Here is a 22,324-nt window from a genome sequence, read left to right on the forward strand (position 1 = left end):
CTCCAGTGTAGGCAGAGGCCCATTCTATTCACCAGCCACCTTCATCGGTTAGGCCTGTCGGTGAATCGTGCAAAGAGCCAGCTAACACCTTTTCAGACAACCTCCTATCTAGTAGTGCAATTGGACTCCAGGTCCATACTGTCCATGCTGTCAGACGACAGAGTGCAGACAATAGCTGCCTGTTTGAAGCTTTTTCAGCTCAATACAGCCCTTACAGTAGTGACATTTCAGAGACTTCTGGGCTTGATGGCAGCAGCTTCCCAGACCCGTCCTTTGGGTCTCCTCTCCATGCCTGGTTCAATAGCAGGGGTTTTCAGCCCGCATTGAACCGTGCATGCAGTATGCAGTATCTTCTGGTACTATGTGAGATTCCCCTGTACCAGTACAAGAAACTCTTCATGTGGTACCAGCTAGTTCTGACAATGTTTTGGGTCTTCAGTCAGTAGCTTTCATGGTAAGTTGTGATCAAGCCAGTTTTAACTAAGCATGGTTCAAGTGCTGTTATTTTCCATATATTGTTTCTAAAAAGGTAGATTGAACCTTTTGTAAGACTGTTAACTGTGGTGCTGGAGTGTACTCATCTTCTCTTTATTGCTGTCTGTGAGAATGTATGCTGGTCTAGATAGCCATGTTAAACCAATGTCTTTGCTATTATAGCTTTATCAACTTTTAGGACATTAATTCCACAAACGATAGCTGTTCCTCTAGATTCACAGTAGTTGAAACTTGCAGACATTTTTGCCTGGCTGATGCAGACTGCATGGCAGATGTTCAAAGAAAAATCAACAAACCCCCTTGGCCAACTCAAGCCCAAACAGATTTGTGATGGAATGCAAGTTGTCATCTGCAAGGCAGACCATTGGGCGTTGTAATATCTCTCTCCAGGTAATTTCTATTACAAGGTTCCAGGTTTTGAAACAAGAGGATTTCTAGCCTTGTAGTTGAAGGAAAAGTTATTCAGTTTTAGTTCGTCCTTTTTGGTAGTTTGTGCTGCGAATCCACAGAAAACTGTTGATTCGTCAACGAAACCACAGTCCGAACAATTAGTATGCAACAATTATTTCAACAATTAGTTAATTATAGTATTACACACTTCAAACGTAACACATAGAAAATAGCTTGCGATTTCAGTTTAGTATTTCATATTGTTTGCTAAAAGTAATACAATTATACATTAACATAATGTAAAAAAAGTTTTCACAATAACAAATTCACATAAACACCCCCACTTCTATTTTTTATTTCATATAGGTTCAGGAACAACAGCAATTTTCCCACAGCAAGGGTTTTTTTTTTATTTTTTATTATCCGATACTACTTCTTCTGGTAAACCGTAAGAAGCAAACAGGCCACATACTTTGGTAGGCCATTTCCAGGGGTGTAGTGTGGCAACGGCTGGCATCTTCTATACCGCCATACAGGCTCCACAGCTCTGTACCTTGCGCTCTATATCCCTGTCCAGGCCCGGCCACCACAGGTAACTCCTAGCTAATGACTTCATGTGGCAAATACCGGGGTGTTCTTCATGCAGGTCCTTTAACAGCTTCTCTCATACAGCACACAGCCTTGTTCTTCTGACAGCTCATCTTTCTTGGTAAAATACATTCATAGGGCTTCATCTGACACATATCTGGGCCACCCATTCAATGTGTAGTCCCACACTTTGGACAACCATGGATCTTTCCATGTGGCTTCTGCAGTGTAGAGAAATAGAACAGCTCACCTTCTTCAGCTGTGTTTGCAGTGTCCCGCCATGGCAACCTGGGGACAGCATCCACATTTGCATGATCAGCAGGTTTACGGTATTCAATGTCATACGTGTAAGCAAGCAAAGTCTGAGCCCAGCGCTGCATCCTCAGTGTCGCCAGTGTGGGAATTGATGATTTTGGGTGAATACTTATTATTATTATTATTATTATTTATTTCTTAGCAGACACCCTTATCCAGGACGACTTACAATTGTTACAAGATATCACATTATTTTACATACAATTACATTTTACATACAATTACCCATTTATACAGTTGGGTTTTTACTGGAGCAATCTAGGTAAAGTACCTTGCTCAAGGGTACAGCAGCAGTGTCCCCCACCGGGGATTGAACCCTAGACCCTTCGGTCAAGAGTCCAGAGCCCTAACCACTACTCCACACTGCTGCCCTACAGTGCCTATAGTAAGTATTCACCCCCCTTGGATGTTTTCACAGTTTGTTGTGTTACAACCTGAAATCTTGATGCATTTAAATGGGATTTTTTTTTTCCTTTGATTTACACAACCTACTCAACACTTTGAAGAGGCAAGATAATTTTTATTGTGAAACAAGTTAATGAAAAATAAAAAAAAAACTGAATTGTCTTTGTTAGATAAGTATTCACCACCGAGTCAATACTTGGTAGAAACACCTTTGGCAGCAATTACAGCTGTGGGTCTTTTGGGGTAAGTCTCTACCAGGTTTGCACATCGCCCATTCTTCTTAGCCAAATTGTTCAAGCTCTGTCAAGTTGGATGGGGATCGTTGGTGGACAGCAATCTTCAAGTCTTGCCACAGATTCTCAATCGATTTCAAGTCCGGGCTTTGACTGGACCACTCTAGGACATTAACTTTCTTGTTTTTAAGCCACTCCAGTGTCGCTTTGGCTGGGTGCTTGGGGTCATTGTCTTGCTGAAAGGTGAATCTCCGTCCCAGTCTTAGGTCTTTTGCAGACTGAAGCAGGTTTTCCTCAAGGATTTGCCTGTATTTAGCTCCATCCATTTTGCCCTCTACACTGACACGCTTCCCAGTCCCTGCCGATGAAAAGCATCCTCATAGCATGATGCTGCCACCACCATGCTTCACAGTAGGGTTGGTGTTACCTGGGTGATGTGCTGTGTTGGGTTTGCACCAGACATAACGCTTTGCATTTAGGCCAAATAGTTCCATTTTTGTTTCATCGGACCATAGAATCTTTTGCCACATCTTTTCAGTCTCCCACATGCCTTTTTGCAAATTCCAAGCAGGATTTTACATGAGGTTTTTTCAGAAATGGCTTCCTTCTTGCCACTCTTCCATACAGGCCAGATTTGTGGAGTACCTGAGCTATTGCTGACACATGGACAGTTTCTTCCATCTCAGCCATGGAACGCTGTAGGTCTTTCAGAGTTGTCGCTGGCCTATTGCTGGCTTCTCTGACCAATGCCCTTCTTACCCGGCTGCTCAGTTTGGGAGGACAGCCTGCTCTAAGCAGATTCTGGGTGGTGCCGTATACCTACCACTTCTTAATGATCGACTTAGGATATTCAATACCTTTGAAATCTTTTTATAACCCTCCCCTGATCTGTGCCTTTCCACAACTTTATCCCAGAGTTGTTTTGAAAGCTCCTTGGTCTTCATGGTAGTATCTTTGCTTTGAATGCACTACCCAACTGTGGGACCTTACAGAGACAGGTGTATTTCATCTGAAATCATGTGAACCACTTTTATTGCACACAGATGGACTATTTAACTTATTGTGTGAATTCTGAAGGCAATTGGTTGCACCTGAGCTTATTTAGGAGTGTCATAGCAAAGGGGGTGAATACTTATCTAATGAAGACTTTTCAGGTTTTTATTTTTAATTGATTTGTTTTTTCACCCCCCATTTTTTCACACATTGAAAGTGTTGAGTAGGTTATGTCAATCAAAGGAAAATAAATCCCAAGGGGGCTGAATACTTACTATAGGCACTGTGTGTATATATATATATATATATATATAGTATATGTTGTGATCTTCTAGGGGATGTCCAGTGTCAGCAAATCATACATAGAAATAGCGCAATCATTCCAAAATACACAACACCTACTCACCAATGTTATCAGAAAATACCATAACATAGATTATTCTTCTTAATGTAATTAGTTGTTGTGGTTAAGTAAACACACACAAGTAAAATGTATCAAACGTACACTTATTTATTAAACAACTAAATACTACTACTAATAAATAATAAATAAATAAATAAATAAATAAATAGTTAGAAATATATAAGTTGTATAACAATATAGGTATATTTACCATGTTCACTGTGGTGTTGGTTGATTGCAGCAATTTGTCCCAAGAAATCCCAGAAAACTTAATTTAGAAAAGCATGTATTTCAGGTATTCTAAAAGGTCACCTAAATCACAATGCAGGATCCACATATTTCAGTGACATTTAATCAAATCCATTAGGGTTACTGAAACGGAAAAAAAAATGGGCTTGTCCTATAATACTTAACACTGAATGTAAGAGTCCACTATTTCATTTACTTACTTTGAATGAAACATTTCAAGCATATCTTAAAGTTAGCTTCTGTTGCTTGGAGTAGGATTGTGGATAATTGTTACTGGAAAGGTAAGCATTCTATCATCCATGGCTATCTGTGCTTTAAAAAATACAAACATAACTTATAATACAAGAGACCAGTGGCGGACATAGCGGTAGGTAATTGTAGGCATTGCCTAACAAATAATTTCAATTGCCTACCAATTTCCGGGGGCGGGGGGTGGGTTCAAAATGTTTTAAACAGACTGCACACACTTAAACCATCGTCCCGTTGTATTGCCAAACAGACACGTCTTTTTTTTAGAACGAACTGTTAATATAATGTCAATGATGAGTATTCCATGTTATTGCCATGGATGTGAATATACTCGAGGAGACTCGTGTCATTACGCATGTGGTATAAGAACCACTAGCACCCCTATTCACCACTGCAAGAGACCCCTTCTTAAACATCTGATTGGTTCGACACAACTATAATAACCTACATCCGAGTGGCAACAAAATTCGGCCCACACTGGTCTCCCTGGCTGTTCCTGGTCCGCTGGGCTCCAGGTCTGGGCTGGTAAAGACATCAACGTTAAAAATAAGTAAAGCATTGGAGCGGATAAATTATTTATTTTTCTTTAAGCATTTAAATCATCCCAGCTAGACTGTAACTTGTCAGTATATATATATATATATATATATATATATATATATATATATATATATATATATATATATATATATATATATATATATATAATACGTTTGCTTTTTTACTGCATAAAACCCGATAGCTACTCTCTTGATTATACTGAATTTAGAAATGTTCGCTCGATTTTTTCATTAAATAATTCTTCCCAATTAAAAGAAAAAAAGTTATCAAATTTAAAAAAAAAAAAAAAAAAAAAAATTAAATCATAACCCTCACGTAGACCTACATTATATAGCTACTTCCGTCAATTAGTTTCTCAGTTGAGCGACTGTGATTATTATTGGGTTTGAACGGTCCGTTAACAAAAAAAGTGAGAACCTCTCATCTAAGGGTTTAAGCTCACGTTTACGGGTTTTTTTTTTTTTTTTTTTTTGTATTATCCTAAGCGTAAGAATCTAATATACACAATGACAATTTTAAATGACTGTACTTTGCTATGGGCTTGCGCATGCATGCCTATTTAGAGGGGAGGCTCAGATGCTGGTTCTGGGTTCGGACCGCACCCTGTGAGAAATCCCTACCTGTGAGACTCGCGGTTCGGCAAAATAGTACATTAATTGAGTCATGTTTTAAATAATATATCCAAAAGTGAGTTACACCCAGACACCATTACTGTGAAAGTTGTCTTAAGTTCCATAGATGGTCAGAACATTCAACACTCATTCTAAATAAACTAACTTCGTCTTTTGTGAAGCAGCTGTTGCACCAAAGCATCATCATACGGAGGTATGGTTTTGCATGGGATGTATTGCACGATTTCATCGATCAGGTATGGAAACTAACTTGTTCATGTTTTAAAATGTCAAACCTAAAAAGTCCATAAATGAAACATCAACTAAAACTCTCTTAAGCACGTTTTGCGATGGTGTTGACTTACCTGGTTAAACATGAAAATAAATAATTAGTAAACTATTTTACTGTAAGCCTGCTTCGGTTTTTTCTGGTTACGATGAAAGGTCCTAGATGGCCCACCGTACATAGCAACTTCATTGGTCCTTTCTAGGTTGCTTGTGATTGGTAAACAGACAGCTTCTTAGTGTTTGACGGTAATGGCGCTTTGCATGAGAAGGAATTAAAATATATGTAACACGAATTTTAGAGACCAAATTGCTGTTTTCATTAGATATAAAGTCAATGTTGTTGCTTATACTACAAATTAATTCCTTTAAATAAAACATCGAGGTATGTATAGAATTGTATACGAATGAATAATTTAAAAAAAAAAAAATACGGTATTTGTTCTTGTTCGGATTTTCTTTATTTTCCCCGGCTACACTTAAACGAGGGCGGCATTTCTGTATCCTCTTGTTTTGTGTTTCTGTGTTCGCTGGTGTGTTGATCCAGCAAAAGTAAGGCAAAAAATTAAAAGTGTAGACAATGCTTGAATTTACTATTAGTCCAATAGTTGTGTTAAATTAGTACAGTAGGCTACCAAATATTGCTTCTTATTTATTATTTTTGTTTTATAGATTATTATTATTATTATTATTATTATTATTATTATTAAATTATAACGATTGTATTTCTTGCAGGTTACCAAAGATGCCTGCATTTCGTCAAGTTGGGGAAAAGCAGCTTCCTAACTCAATACTTTTTATGGTCTGGTCTCCTAAGAGGGATCTTATAGCACTTGCGAACAAAGCTGGGGAGGTAGGGCAAATTATTATTATTATTATTATTATTATTATTATTATTATTATTATTATTATTATTCATTTGGCAGACGCCTTTCTCCAAGGTGACTTACAGGTGTTACAGGGCAGTAAAGGATTACAATTCAAGCTTAATATTGTGCAAATAATACAACTAAAATACGATATGAACTAGGATGCAACAAGTTAAGATTACAAGTTATATCTACAAATTTGACACAGTAGTGCTGTAGTGCAAGGATAGCGCATTAGCTGAGGATCCAGTAGCATGGTGCATAGGTCAGGCAAGCCCAGTGCAGAATAGGAACAGTAGAGCAAGAGATCTATAAGTGCAGTAAACAGGTGGGTCTTGAGGAGGTGGCGGAAGGCAGTGCGAGTTGGAGCAGTCCTGAAGTTCGCGGGCTAGTTCCACCACAGAGGGGATAGGCAAGAGTAGGAGTGGCACGGGAGGAGGGAGAGTGGAGGGAAGGCATGACCAGTCAGCCTGTAGAGGAGGACAGGGTGTAGGGAGACACAAGGGATTGGAGGTAGGAGGGGGTGTGGTGAAGAGAGCTTGACACTGTGTCTTTTAATTTTCAGCTTTTGTTGCACCGACTGGCGAGTTTCCAGCGTGTTTGGAGCCTAGCCCCAAATGAAGACACTGGCAAGGAAATCACTTCACTTGCCTGGAGACCTGATGGCAAAAGTAAGGGCAAAGCACGCTCCCCCTCCCCCGCAGCATGTGTACTTATAAGGCAGTTGCTCTGTGGTACAGTTATTTTACTGTCATTTTCCTTTGTTTTTAGTTATAGCCTTTAGTCTTGCTGACACCAAGCAGGTTATTCTTTGTGATGTGGAGAAAGCAGAAATCTTGCACTTTTTCCCAGTGGAAAGCCTGGTGTCCTGTATGCACTGGATGGAAGTTTCAGAAGAGAGCAGGTATATTGTTAACTAGAAAATAAATCAATGCAGTCCACTGCTGTTGACAAAATTCTTTAAAAAAAAAAAAGTATAACAAATTGGTCTTTAAAAAACGTACTAAAATATTTTACATTTTATGGTTGTAGTTGTCATTAACACATTTAGCTTTTAAACCAACACAGGAACAATATTTTTTCAGTTGCATTGCAGAGCTTCATGATGTGTTAAACCCATTGTACATTAAGTGCCCTGTTTTTTCCAGTACTCTCACTTCATTTTGTAATGCGGAGGATGAAACAAGCCATTTCTTGCCCAAGTTACCTGCATTGCCAAAAAGGTAAATGTTTATTTGAAGCTGTTCTAAATTGTTTTACAATCTTTATATTTCTTGACTTTAATCTAAAAGTGCAAAATGGAAATATGTTGCCCTTATTACTTTCTACTTGTGCTGCTTACAGTAAATGTTTGTCTTACTTCTCACTTTAGCATTTGAAATTCTTAGTTACAGTACAGTATGACCCCGTTCACACTTGCGATTTGAGGGCCGCCTTTTCTCATATGTGAACAGTCCAAAAAAAGAAAAGGCAGCCAAGGGCCAGCCCAGATTTAGGCCACTGTTTCGATGCGGCCCAGGGCCTGCAATCCAGAACCAGGGCCGGCCTTTACATATATATGAACGCAAAGCAGATTTAGGGCTGGCTTTTTATAGCACACCAATGTGTTTACATAGCTCAGTAGACACTCCCATACTCCCATGGATGCGAAAGGTAAATAGAAAGCTGAATGCTGTGCTGAATGGTAATTATTTCTACATCACACAACTTTAATTATAAAAATATTACATAAAAAAAAAATCTAGCTGGTTAACGTTCAGGTTGTTTCTTTCACATAATATACGAGCTGCAGTGCATTCATAATTATGCTTAATTTTATGGTCATATTAAGGTCGTTGATGCACCATGTAAGGGTCAGACCCACACTAATACATTAATACCTGTTACTGTGATTATTATTGTTAATGTTATTCTGCTGGCGCTAGATCAGTAATTTATTATGTATTGTTCATGTTGTTGAGCAAAGTGTATTTGATCTGTGACGGTGTATTGCTGTATTTACAAGGGGTGATTCCCTTAATGAAGTTGTCGCTGTGAGTTGTGAGACAAGGGTTTTGTTACATAGCCATATGTTCGGTAATCTTCCAAGAGAAGGGGTAATGCTAATGTCCAGTCTTTACTGGTAATGGTTAGGGACTAGAGAAAAATAATAACAATGATAATAATAACGAGTAAACGATGGAATCGTTTACCGATTGTGTTTGTAAACAAAGACGTATAAATGAAAAGAAACAATGTATGTAACGTTATTTAATGGCGTGTCTTTCCTCAGGAGGGAGCAGTAGTAATTAGGTGGTCAGTCTGAGACTGTCTTGTGAATGTCAGTCATTGTGTATAACCTGATAGTTTGCAGTCTGAGTGAAGCTTCCGTTACGAACATAAATATTTATACCTGTCAACACTAGCAAGTTGCAAGCTTGTAAGCTCGGACCATCACCCTGTTACACACCATCTAACAGTAAGTCAAAATAGTCAATATATATTTTTTAATATATACCATAAAATTGCTACTGTGCTGCATTGAAAAAAATATATATTAATATGAAACATCTGCTACAAAAGGATTACTGTATATCCCGGTCGCTCTTCCATTCTGAGTGGAGGCTATTGTTCCATCAAAAAAAAAAAAAATCAGTTCGCCACACCTTAAAAAAACGCAAATGTGAATGCAGTTGCAGACCTAAATATGGGGCGGCAAATGTGAACAGGGTCAATGTTCAAACTGGGAATTGTCAGTCTTCTTTAATGCAGCTTTCAAGGGACTGAGATTAGGGCCAGGGTTACCAGTTTTATTTTATTTGAACTTCAGCCAGGGATCAAATTCACCACATTACAATCCAGAACATTTCAAGCCTTAAAAAGCTGTCCTTTTTCTATAATTGTTTATACACCCGGTTTTGCTAATATGTTGTATTTTCTTCCAGCTACAGCGCAACATCAAAAATATTTAGGTACGTTATGTTTAGTTTTTCATTGAAATCTCTTTTAAAATTGATTTTTGTATTTACTGTTATGTTTCTTGAATTAAACTGATCTGTGTTTTTCTTTTTAGTGAAGAAAAATCAGATGAGGTTATGAAGCTTCTGGGTGATGTACGGTAGGTTTTTGTTAAAATACTGTTTTCAAAATTCTTTTCCTACTTTTATTCTATAAACTGTAAAATATATATATTTTTGATCATTCTTTCTAAATGTACTTAAATGAATGAATAAATAAATAAATTGACCTGAATTACTTTTATACAAGGCCACTGATATCTGGTTCTTACTGTTTTCTGTCTATTTACTCTTTTTCCTGTACCCCACAGACTTAACATACTTGTCCTGGGTGGAGGCTCTGGATTTACTGAGCTGTATGCATATGGAATGTACAAGATAGCTACACTGGCTGGGGTAAGGATTTTATATAGTTGTGATTTTAAACAATCAATGTACTATGTTGCCTTCCATTTGAACTGCAATGTTACTTTGAATTACTGTACAACCACGCGTGTGCTCTTTTTCTGCTCGCACATTTTGTTCTAAGTATCGCACTGACTGCAAATTAATTACGTTACTTATATTTTAACATGAAATTCTGAAACTCAGTGAACGTGTTAAAACGTCAGATAAATAAAATAAGGAAATGCATTAATAAGTTATAAAACCGTTTGTTTAATATTATAGGCACCTTTTTTTAGCGGTTGCCTCTGACGATGGTTCCAGTTGGATTTGTAGCTGGACTGGAGTGTTTACGCTTCAACCTGTGTAGCTTCGAAATGTTCTTATTCTTACTGTGATTGGCTGCAAAGACATCAAGGCTAACCAGAAATAGGATAATGTTTGTTGGGTTGTTTTTTTCTTGTGTACAGTTTCCTAGTAACTGAAGACAATGTTTTCTGGGAGATGTGGAAGTTTTATGGGAGGTGGGAGGGGAGGCAGGCAAGCTGTACAGCAAAATTGCTATGCATATTTTTACGCATTAAATTTTAAATTTAGTGCGTATTTCGTATTTTTTTATGCATAAAAACAGCAGACACGCAGCTTATCTGGACCGCTGGATGTATATAGTTATGCAGTCTGTATGGTATGTATGTTTTTCATACTGTATATCCAGAGAACCACTTACCTAGTTTTAATGAAGTTTTAAAGCATCAGTTTTTTTAATTTTTTGAAGTATATATATCTGTTTACTGTACATACAAAGGTCATGGTGATTTACCTTTTCATGGTAATGATAGCTCTGACTTTGTATGTACTGCTGTGGGGGATGTATGGTATCGCCATACTTGTTTAATGATACAGAATATTACTGATTTGTTTCTTAGGTTGCAGGAACTTGTCGGAGTTTGTGCTTGTCCAGTGACCTTAAATCCCTGTCAGTTATCACAGAAATAAAATCCACGGAAAATGAACCAGAAATCACCTATTTTCAGGTATACTTTTTGAGCTTTGAAATTGGTTCTTTAGTTTATTCAGAAGCTATTCTCCAGACCATCTTCTCCTTCCATCTCCCCACCTGAACACATCCCGCCCCACACCCACACTTGCTGCTTTTTTTTTTAGCAACATCTACTGAATCTGTCCTTTTTCTCTCTACTTATTCCACCCAACTCCTGGTCCAAGCTCTTGTACTCTCCTGATTGTATTACTGTAACTCTGTTTGCTGGTCTCCCTGCTTTGGCTATCCATCCCCTTCAGCTCATTCAAAATTCTGCTGCTCGTCTTGTTTTCTCCCAACCTCGCTACTCTCATGCTACCTCTCTGCTTCACACCCTCCACTGCCTACCTATCTCTGCTCGCATTCAATTCAAGACCTTAGTTATTGCCTACCGCTATCTTCCCCTACTGGCTGACTGATCATGCCTTCCCTCCACTCTCCATCCTCCCGTGCCTTCTCCTTCTCTTCCCTAGCCCCTCTGTGGTGGAACTAGCCAGGGAACTAAAGGACTGCTCCATCTCTTACTGCCTTCTGCCTCAAGACCCTCCTGTTTACTGCACTTATAGATCTCTTGCTCTACTGCTTCTATTATGCACGGGCTAGCCTGACTTACGCACCACGTTACTGGATCCTCAGCTTATGCACTATTCTTGCACTATTGCACTACTAATATGTCATTGTAGATACAACTTGTTGGAATCCTTACTTAGTCCCTAGTTCCCTAATCCCTAATTCATATTGCATTTTAGTAGTATTTTTGACGCTTACTGTAAACTGTGCTGTACTTCAATATTAATCTTACATTGTAACACTGTACTGCCGTGTAACACCTGTACGTCGCTGAGGATAAAGGTGTCTGCCAAATAAATAAATAATAATAAATACTTTTATAACCAGGAAAGAACCCATTGATACTGATAGCTCTAACTTTGTATTCACAGATGTTTACAAGAAAGTCCTAGCAGTAGATTGTAGTACAGTAGCTAATTTGTTTCACTGACCTCTGTTACTATCAGAATTGATTGTGGTTTGCTTATAATTGTGACATGATTTGTGTTTTTATTCCAGCTTGACACCAGTTTGCTGTCAGATTGTCTTCCTGAAGTCACTCGAATGGCAAGGAAATTCACTCATATCTCAACCCTACTACAGGTAAGACTTCCTGCAAAGCACTGCATTATTAATGTGTATGAATCCTTAAGCATTAATCTCTGGTCATTACCTGCTGGATTAATTATCTTCAGGTAATTCAATTCTGAAGTGAAAAGCTGTTTTGTCTACATTTAGTATTGTTTTGGACTTGATCTCTTTAGTCAGCTTTAAATTTCAGTCTACGTTTTAAAGTTTATTTTCTCTTAGCTGTAACAGGGCATGAAGTTAAGATCATGAAGGGCAAGGCAATGTTGCCTTTGTCGGGCGTGAACCATACTTGCTAACATTTGGAAACTGCTCAGTGGGACACCCAATGAACATTTCTTTTTTTATGTCATGTGTTTTGCTTTCTCAACAAGCGAGTCCGATGGGCACCATTTACAGCACTTTTGGTCATTGAGCAAATTGATTTTTGCAGCAAATATTACACACAGTGTCTTTTGGATCCCTGGTTTGGCGTCAATTTCTTTATTATAGAACACACTAGTGGATGGTCTAGTTTCTTTTGTGTTATTTCAGTTGGCTGCTGACAGTTTGCACTTTCCGGACAATATGAAAAGTGTCTCACAAAATGCGTTGCTGTGTGAGAGCACCAACAGGACCTTTACCACTTTGTACAACAGGTGGAACCTAGGCTGCTCAGTAATTGGGTCCGTCAGCTTTGATAACTGGTGCCATATCATATCTACAGTGCCTATAGAAAGTCTACACCCCCTTTCAAAATTTTCACCTTTTGTTGCCTTATAGCCTGGAATTAAAATACATTAAAAAAAAGTTGTTTTTTTCATTTATCTACACATCCTACCCCACAACTTCCAAGTGAAAAAAAATATTCTAGAAATTTGTAGAAAATTAATTAAAATGAAAACTGAAATAGCTTGGTTGGATAAGTGTCCACCCCCCTTGTAATAGCAATCCTAAATTAGCTCAGGTGTAACCAATCGCCTTCAAAATCACACACCAAGTTAAGTGGCCTCCACCTGTGTTAAATTGTAGCGATTCACATGATTTCAGGATAAATTCAGCAGTTTCTGTAGGTTCCCTCTGCTGAGTAGTGCATTTCAAAGCAAAGACTCAACCATGAGCACCAAGGCACTTTCAAAAGAACTCCGGGACAAAGTTGTTGAAAGGCACAGATCAGGGGATGGGTATAAAAAATATCAAAGGCCTTGAATATCCCTTGGAACACGGTCAACACGATTATTAAGAAGTGGAAAGTGTATGGCACCACTAAGACCCTGCCTAGATCAGACCGTCCCTCCAAACTGGATGACCGAGCCAGAAGGAGACTGATCAGAGAGGCTACCAATAGGGCAATGGCAACTTTGCAAGAGCTACAGGCTTTTATGGCCAAGACTGGTCAAAGTGTGCATGTGACAACAATATCCCAAGCACTCCACAAATCTGGCCTGTATGGTAGGGTGGCAAGAAGGAAGCCATTACTCAAGAAAGCACACCTTGAATCCCATTTGAAGTATGCAAAAAAATACTCAGGAGATTCTGTAGCCATGTGGCAAAAAGTTTTGTGGTCTGACGAAACTAAAATGGAACTTTTTGGCCTAAATGCAAAGCATTATGTTTGGCGTAAACCCAACACAGCGCATCACCCAAAGAACACCATCCCTACTGTAACGCATGGTGGTGGCAGCATCATGTTATGGGGATGTTTCTCATCAGCAGGGACTGGGGCACTTGTCAGGATAGAAGGGAAAATGAATGGAGCAAAGTACAGAGAAGTCCTTGAGGAAAACCTACTGCCCTCTGCAGAAAGCTGAAACTGGGACGGAAGTTCACCTTTCAGCATGACAACGACCCAAAGCACACAGCCAAAACTACACTGGAGTGGCTAAGGAACAAAAAGGTAAATGTTCTGGAGTGGCCCAGTCAGAGCCCCGACCTAAATCCAATCGAAAACGTGTGGCATGACTTGAAGATTGCTGTCCATCAATGCTCCCCGAGGAACTTGACAGAGCTTGAACAGTTTTGTAAAGAAGAATGGTCAAATATTGCCAAATCTAGGTGTGCAAAGTTGGTAGAGACCTATCCCAACAGACTCACAGCTGTAATTGCTGCCAAAGCTGCGTCCACCAAGTATTAACTCAGGGGGGTGGAGACTTATCCAATTATGATCTTTCAGTTTTGTATTTTTAATATATCATTTTTTTCTCAATAAAACCTTTTTTTTACCCTTAACAGTGTGGAGTATGGTGTGTAGATAAGTGGGAAAAAAATCCTCGCATGAAACTCTGAGGCACTGATGCAACAAAATGTGAAAAAAGTTCAAGGCGGTGTGAACTTTCTATAGGCACTGTATATGCATGTCTTTGAAGTCACTCTGGTCCACATCAGCACATAGCTGGAAATCTACAAACTCGTTCTGTAGCCTGTCGGTAGTCTTCAGAATGATTGGTGGAAACAACTACAAAACACTCACAATCTTGTTAAAATCACATTGAAGTCATTTCGCAGTATCAAGAAATGCAACATTGTGCAACAGAGGATCCTGAAGTGGAAACTTCTTCATGTAATCCAGTGCACCAATGTAGAATTTTCTCACTTCAATGAAGAATCTTGAGCAATCAGCAGGCAACAGGCAATCCTTTGCAATTTACTGTGTGGTATCGAACCCGAAAAATATATTTCTGTCAGACAGTTACAAGTCTGGATTCTTGTTGTCGATATCCAGTATGTTGTTCTTGTTGGCATGAATGGCGACTGGTTGAACAATTTGACAGAAGATCCTGGTAAAACTTCATCATGGAAGAATGTTGATGACGAATCAGTGCATCCTCACATTGTAAGAATTCATTGAACTCATTGAACACAGGCAAAACAGCATGCAGAAGCAAAAGGTAAACTTTAGAAAGTGGGTTGTCAAACACTGCCACCAGCCTTTCTTCTCTGGGTTGTTTTTTCTTTATTGCAGGTTCTGCATCATCCTTGAAGTGGGTTCTGAAGAACCCACTCAGAGCTTCCTAGTTCTGCAGACATCGTTCAATACATTTGAACTGGGAAAGCCATGTTGTCGAAACATATTTCAGCATCTTTGTGGCAGAGCAGGGCTCTACTGGCATGGATGGAGTTAAATTCTCCTCCCTGCCCAGGTTGATTGCGTCAGGTGGGAGCAATCAATCAATTATCCAATTAACCACTCAGCCACCTGGCATAAAAGGAGGCCTCAGCCTCCCATGGAGAGAGAGTTCTTGAAGGAGAGGAAGCAAGAGTGTTTTTCTGTGTGTGCTGTTTTTTGCTCATTTTTGAAACCAGTGAAGGCAACGCCCAGCCTGGAAGACTTATTTTTGTAAGTTTTGTTTTGTGTTTATTGTCTGTGTTTTGAACAAAAAACAGCACACACAGAAAAACACTCTTGCTTCCTCTCCTTCTAGAACTCTCTCTCCATGGGACGCAGAGGCCTCCTTTTATGCCAGGTGGCTGAGTTTAATTGGATAATTAATTGGTTGATTGCTCCCATCTGACGCAATCAACCTGGGCAGGGAGGAGAATTTAACTCCATCCCTGCCAGTATTTCCAAGGGCAGAGCCCTGCTCTGCCACAATCTTCCTCACGGCCATGTCGCAAAACATCATAAATTCACGCAACTATTCCTTTCGCTTGACACGTTTGTCAAAGTGGTAGCAGATGTTAGTAAGGAAATCACCAATATCAAATCCTTTTAGGGCTTTTGCTGCCTTTTGAGCGCATAAATGTGAAAGGTGGCAGAAGCAACCCGGCCCGATGCAACAGGGTTGCTTTTCTTTAATCCTGGTAATCCTGCTGTTGTGCTTGCCCAAATTGACAGATGCGTTGTCTGCTGAAAATGAAACACGCTTCTCCCAGTCCAGTCCTTTATCCTTAAACACCTGGTCTAGTGTTTTAAAAATGCTGTCCGCTGTAGACTGAAGGTTGCACACAGGCATGTCTACAAATAATGTATCAGAGTCCTGTATTGCTGTTGACATACCTTTATGTGCTGACACTACTGGGACTGGTAAGACTGGTGCTGACACTGCTGGGACTTTAAAGATTGTTGATACTGGTGCTAAGACTGATCGATCTGCTGAGACTGCATAATGCCACGATTTAGAAGGCTTTACTTTAAATATAGTTTGCCAATCCTCCTATGACCTGATCTATCGAAACGCTGTAACACTTCCTGGACTGCAAGGCCATTCAGTCTGTTTTCACCCATTATTATTATTATTATTATTATTATTATTATTATTATTATTATTATTATTTATTTCTTAGACGCCCTTACCCGTACTGCTGCGAGACCAAGACCAAACATATCAAAAGGATGCGCTGTTAAACACTTTCTACATCATGAACAGGGATCTTAGGAATCTGTTTGCTGCGGAAAAACACACATTTTCAATACTGTGAGAATTTTTTGTTTTACACTTGGGGCGGGGCAAAAAAAAAATGTAAGGCTGTCAAATGCTATCAGAAATATATTATTATTATAGAAATGTTACTGTCGGTATGAATATCTGTAATTTTAAATGACATATGTATTCAAATATTTGGCACCTTGATTTTAAAACTTAATACCACTAGCCTATGTAAAAACCTAAGTTAGTAATACTTGCACTTTATATTGTAAACAGTAAACGACTGCTAATAGGGACTGCAATATGCAGTGTAAAAAACATAGCAGGCCTATATAAATTAATTAATCAAATGGTATTTGAATTAAGAAAAGTCATCATGTTGGTCAATTAATGTGTATTTTTAAATATAAAAATACAGAATGTTAATATCTTAGCCACACGTACCGCAGGAGTATAGATAATACTTGTCTTGGTCGTTGCAACCGTCACTAGCAAAGGAGAAGTTGGATCCCGATGTCTTAATATCAGTCAGGGCTGAGTGCAGAACAGAAGGCGCAATTGCCCCATTCAGCAGGTGGGTGGTCTTGGTCCAAGCAGCAAAATATTTCCGTACAATTGCCGAATCTGGGAACATCGCTCTAAAAACAGGCCCTGCATGATCTGCAGCAGATAACAGCAAATTGTGCTCAACAATGAATCCAGTAAAGAACAGTTCAGCACGAGAAACTTTCTTATCCAGATCCACACTTACACTTGTTGATGCCCACAACGCAATGCTACCAGATCGCAGTTTTGCTTCTGCCATGGTGCTTTGGTGCTTGTGCTTTGCTGTGGCAATATCGTTGTGACCTCGGGCACTTTTTTTTCTTTTGTTGCGTTGACACATTCCATTTTGACTTTATGTATCACAGAACCGTCAATCACTATGCTTCAGGCTTCACGTGATGAACGAATGCTGTTACGATGGACACCGGTGGCAATGACGGGCGGGCTTACAGGCAACTTTTGCCATAAGTTTTATTTAATTTTTTTAATATGGGAGGCATTGCGGCAGTTGTCGCCGGTGCCGTCGGTTGTTTCACACCCTGCTGTAAAGCATTGGTTCGCAACCTATGGATCGCAAAATATAGCTGTGGATTCAGGGGGTCTATTCTGTAGTTTCGACAACACCAGCCAGCTCATACCAGCTACTTATATGACACCCATATTTCTGGGCAATGCCCAAGAAAAGTTCATCAAACTTTTCAATAGTGAGACAGATAATACTCTGTGTTCATCAGTGCCCCTAAATCAGCTTTGGACGAAGTGCTTGGATGAGTATCTGATTCTTTTAGAAAGAGTCCTGTGTCTTTTGTTGCCGTTCCCAACTACTAATGTGTGAGACAGGATTCTCACACCTGCTGATGACCAAAACAAAGCATTGGAGCAGATTAACTCCTGAAGATGAACTTTGCTGAGCAGAAACTGCACAGAGAATTCATGAACTGGTGAAATGTAAGCAAGCATAACTTTCCCACTGGTTGACTGCACATTTGAATGAATAACTTGTTTCTGCAGTTATTTGTATTCACTCAATTTGTAATCTGGTTAATTTGTTTTTGTCAGTTTATTATATAAAACACACTGCCTTATTTTTATATTTATACACCTATTTTTGGAGCAAGGAGGTGTAGTGGTGGTGGGTAGGGGGTCACAGAAAAAAATGGATTGCAAGGGGGGGTGGGGAGGTTGAGAACCACTGCTCCAGAGGGCATCTACCAGCGGGAACCTCAGTTGCGACACTAGACCTGGGATCATTTTAATTTAATATATTCCTTAAATTATACATTTCAATTGACTTTGCAGTACCAGAAGTTGTCATTGACATGCATGTGCGAGGCCTGGGAGGATATCCTGATGCAAATGGACTTGAGGCTTACAAAGTTTGTGCAAGTAAGTGTGATTTCTGACTACCCAGCAAATGTAAATAAGTTAAAAGAAAAATACAGCTGCGTTTCTCTGTTTATTATTATTATTATTATTATTATTATTATTTATTTCTTAGCAGACGCCCTTATCCAGGGCGACTTACAATTGTTACAAGATATCACATTATTTTTACATACAATTACCCATTTATACAGTTGGGTTTTTACTGGAGCAATCTAGGTAAAGTACCTTGCTCAAGGGTACAGCAGCAGTGTCCCCTGTCTGGGATTGAACCCACGACCCTCCGGTCAAGAGTCCAGAGCCCTAACTACTACTCCACACTGCTGCCCTGTTTACGTTTATAACTCAATATGTTATTTGTCTACTGTAGCTAATAAAATAGTTTGTGTCTTCTATGGAAATAAGTCATATAAAAGTCATTATTTTTTCTAGCCCTATTTAGAGGTCTGCAGTGTTGAGTAAAAGGAAAGGAATTCAGATACCAAGAAAAAAATATACAAATGTTATTTAACCAGAATTGTCTTTGTCAATGTTAGAATTTTAACATTAAACACATTTAATGTGTATTATTTCTTAGGAGAAGAATACTACCACTTCAGTTCAAGATGAGTTCATTCAGTTACTGTTATGGGGAAAGGCAAGGTAATAAATATAATACAAAATAAGAATATTCACTCTGTTGTGCAAATAAATCTATACAGTACAGTTCACAGTCTAAAAAAAACTAATATGGAATGTGTTTTGTCTTTTCTCCGCTCATAAAAATCATTTATAACTGGATGTGGAATGTGTGTCCAACTCTATGGGAGACTCTTGCGTTTTCTATATTTGCACATGTTTGTTTGTATGTATTTGATTGTTTCACAGCTTTGATTGTGTTAAAGGATTTTCTGTATATTACCAAAAAACATCTTACTTCAAAAATAGGTAGTGACTGAAAAAATAACATTTATTAAGCATGGCAAACAATTATCTAAGCATAAACAATTCACTTAATAGTTTCTTCAACAGTTCAGCAATTAAATAATTTGGCTCATACTGTACCTCATTGCTAATTTTACATGTTTGTTCAGATCACATTTTTTGGTCTGAATTATTTTTACAAATGTAGACACAATGTTATAGATAAATTATCTATTTTGTCATCTATAGCCCTGAACTGCAAGCATTATTGATGAACCAACTTACAGTAAAGGTAGGTCTGTGATAATACTTTCTCACTGCAATATTAAATAATAATAATTGTTTTTGTGGTTTGCTTTAATGTGCTCCTTGTTTTTTACCAGGGTTTAAAAAAACTTGGTCAGTCCATTGAGTCATCATACTCCAGCATTCAGAAACTGGTGATAAGCCATCTGCAGAGGTAATCAAAATAGTTAACAATAATAATAATAATAATAATAATAATAATAATTTAAAAACCAGACAGAGAGAATTGTACAATATAAATACAACGAAATTAAAAAAATTAATTAAACAGTAAAATATTTATGGAATCTTTTTTTTTTTTAATTGTAATATATTTTTGAATTTGTTAATGCCATCTATTCCTGATGAAATATTTGCCAATATTAATATTGTAATTCCTGTATTGTGAATAAACGTTGTTTGTAGATCTGATAATCTATAGTTTAATGAATTTATTCACACCTGCCACCAAAAGGTATTGTTTGTGAAAGTTAATCATTTATAGAGTACGACTTTGAATCTGGTTTTCGTTTCTTTATATGTTAAAAATGGTTCCAATATAGCGAATAGGTTTTCTAAAAGTGTTTACTAGTCTACCAGCAATTTTAAGTCTTTGCTAGGGTTTGGAATGACACAGCAAAACTGGCAAACTCAGTGTGTTCCTGATCAAGTGCCCTGATAAAACAAACTCATTCCAGCTCATTCCAGCTCTTCAGGCAGTTATACTCTTTTTTTAATTCTTCTATCCCTTCAGTGGTTCAGAGGCTCTGCTGTACTATTTAAGTGAGCTGAAGGGGATGGCCTTGTGGAAACAGAAGTATGAGCCTCTTGGGCTTGATGCTGCACTAATAGAAGGTACTGAGAGATAATGGTAACAGGTTACGTGCACTGCTCGAATTATGGGACAAAAAGTAGGGGGCCCCTAAAAATGTGAGCCCAAAGTGACTGTTAGCGCAGCCAATCAATGTTTTCCTCTCAGACTTCACAAGCAGATACAAACTGACAATGTAAATCACAATATTTCAGGACACATAAAGCTATTGATAGAAAATCATCATATGTGTCATGTTTGGTTTTTTTATTATTATTTTTCCAAGGAAATAGTTAACACATTGGTACATTAAAATGTTTAGCTTTATTAAATTGAAGAAAAACCGATAAACTTTAAACCAGGGTTGGTGATTTTTTAAAATTATTATTTTTAAAAAAATCAGATGATTTTATTTAAATCAGATTTTTATGGATTTTTTTTTTTTAATTATAGAATTTTTTTGTAGTACCATAGTTGTAGCTCTACAGTACCTACAAACTGTAAATTTAAGGATGTTGGAAATGGTGGTTTGTGAGTAGTTACATACCAAACTAAATTACTCAGTCTTAAATTAATACATACATAAAGCAAATTATTTATCACTGTGGCATCCTCTAAATGTGAACTACAATATGTGAACTACAAGAATTTAGCAATGGAGTACACCAGAGAAAAATCCCCCTCTCATCCCAGTCATTCTTTTCTTTTACTTTTCTTTCTTTGATTTCCTCTTTCTGTGTCAGTCCAAACACACGCAGTTGTTACTTAGGACTACTTTACTTTTTATAGTGTGTTCAATTGTTAACGTTCCTGATTGCACCACTAAATAAACCTGGTTTCAGCGGGTCTTAACACAGTGCTCAAATGTTTCTTTGGGACCCCATTGAACTGTCATCAGAATCGCTTCGGCGAATATGTTAATGATGGGGCAAGCGCTCTATAACGGGGCAAGACATGTCTTCAGAATACCATTTCAGTGCAGTATTTATTTTTTTTTTTTACATCTTCGCTCCATTTATGCGTCACAGAATCTGGGGCAAGTGCCGTTCGCGCTTGCACACGCATTTGCTCTGTAATCAGAATACAGCCCTAAGAGTTTTAGTTTATAGACAGTAAGAGTTAAAGATGTTTGTTTTTTTTAAAACATACTTTTCATGTCTTTTCCTTGAGAAGCAATATAAAATAGGTAGTAAATGATAAAAATCAAGTGATTTAAATAGACTTGATTTAAATCAGCCAACCCTGCTTTAAACGTCATGTATTTTCCTGTTAGGTTGTTAAAAAATGTAGGTCTTTAAGGTTGGCAACATTGCCACACACTGATAAAAAATGCATGAATAAAAGTCAGCCACCCTCACAGTGTGTAAACACAAATAATCAATGAAGCTCAAGTGTCAAAAAGAGGAACAATTGTGAATGAAGATTGAAAGTATAGTAATGTTATTTAGAAAGGTGGTTAAATATTATGATTCCTGTATTCCGGATGCATTGTGTGTACTTTAAGCTTACCTTTCAAAATAAAGTAACATTTAATAGACTGTTAAATTCTTACAGTAAATATTTTATTACTAATTACCATTTTTTGTAACTATATATATATATATATATATATATATATATATATATATATATGCAGCGCACATCTCCATTCATACTGTTCATGGCCGAAACAGCAATTTGTTAGATTTTACATGTAAACTTAAAGTTAATTCAGTGGTGTTGATAATTGCCTTGCTTGTGTTACCAACAACTAGGACTTAGAAAATAGAAAAACAAGAAATATCATGCGCCAAAATAGAAAATCCTCCTGGTGCCAACACCCCCCCCCCCCCCCCCCTCCAGTCATAG

At 38.0% G+C, this 22,324-nt stretch overlaps 1 protein-coding gene across 3 annotated transcripts in view; it reads left to right on the forward strand.

Moving 5' to 3' along the window:
• The first annotated feature begins 5,684 nt into the window (after positions 1-5,684).
• anapc4 (anaphase promoting complex subunit 4) overlaps positions 5,685-22,324 on the forward strand; it is a 34,114-nt gene continuing 17,474 nt past the window's right edge. The window contains exons 1-15 of one of the 3 annotated variants that reach the window (XM_059026435.1): positions 5,685-5,749; positions 6,513-6,630; positions 7,212-7,317; positions 7,418-7,550; positions 7,795-7,869; positions 9,571-9,597; positions 9,699-9,743; positions 9,954-10,038; positions 10,953-11,060; positions 12,134-12,217; positions 18,394-18,480; positions 19,055-19,119; positions 19,630-19,672; positions 19,764-19,840; positions 20,420-20,520. In XM_059026435.1, the coding sequence (XP_058882418.1) occupies positions 5,709-5,749; positions 6,513-6,630; positions 7,212-7,317; positions 7,418-7,550; positions 7,795-7,869; positions 9,571-9,597; positions 9,699-9,743; positions 9,954-10,038; positions 10,953-11,060; positions 12,134-12,217; positions 18,394-18,480; positions 19,055-19,119; positions 19,630-19,672; positions 19,764-19,840; positions 20,420-20,520 (1,195 nt within the window). In that variant the 5' untranslated portion in view covers positions 5,685-5,708. Of the gene's footprint in view, positions 5,750-6,003; positions 6,163-6,189; positions 6,330-6,512; positions 6,631-7,211; positions 7,318-7,417; positions 7,551-7,794; positions 7,870-9,570; positions 9,598-9,698; positions 9,744-9,953; positions 10,039-10,952; positions 11,061-12,133; positions 12,218-18,393; positions 18,481-19,054; positions 19,120-19,629; positions 19,673-19,763; positions 19,841-20,419; positions 20,521-22,324 lie in introns of those variants that run through there. The other 2 variants (XM_034034716.3, XM_059026437.1) reach the window with 2 other exon arrangements.

This window comes from Acipenser ruthenus, chromosome 1 (assembly GCF_902713425.1).
Source record: "Acipenser ruthenus chromosome 1, fAciRut3.2 maternal haplotype, whole genome shotgun sequence".
In the NCBI taxonomy this organism is placed as follows: domain Eukaryota; kingdom Metazoa; phylum Chordata; class Actinopteri; order Acipenseriformes; family Acipenseridae; genus Acipenser; species Acipenser ruthenus.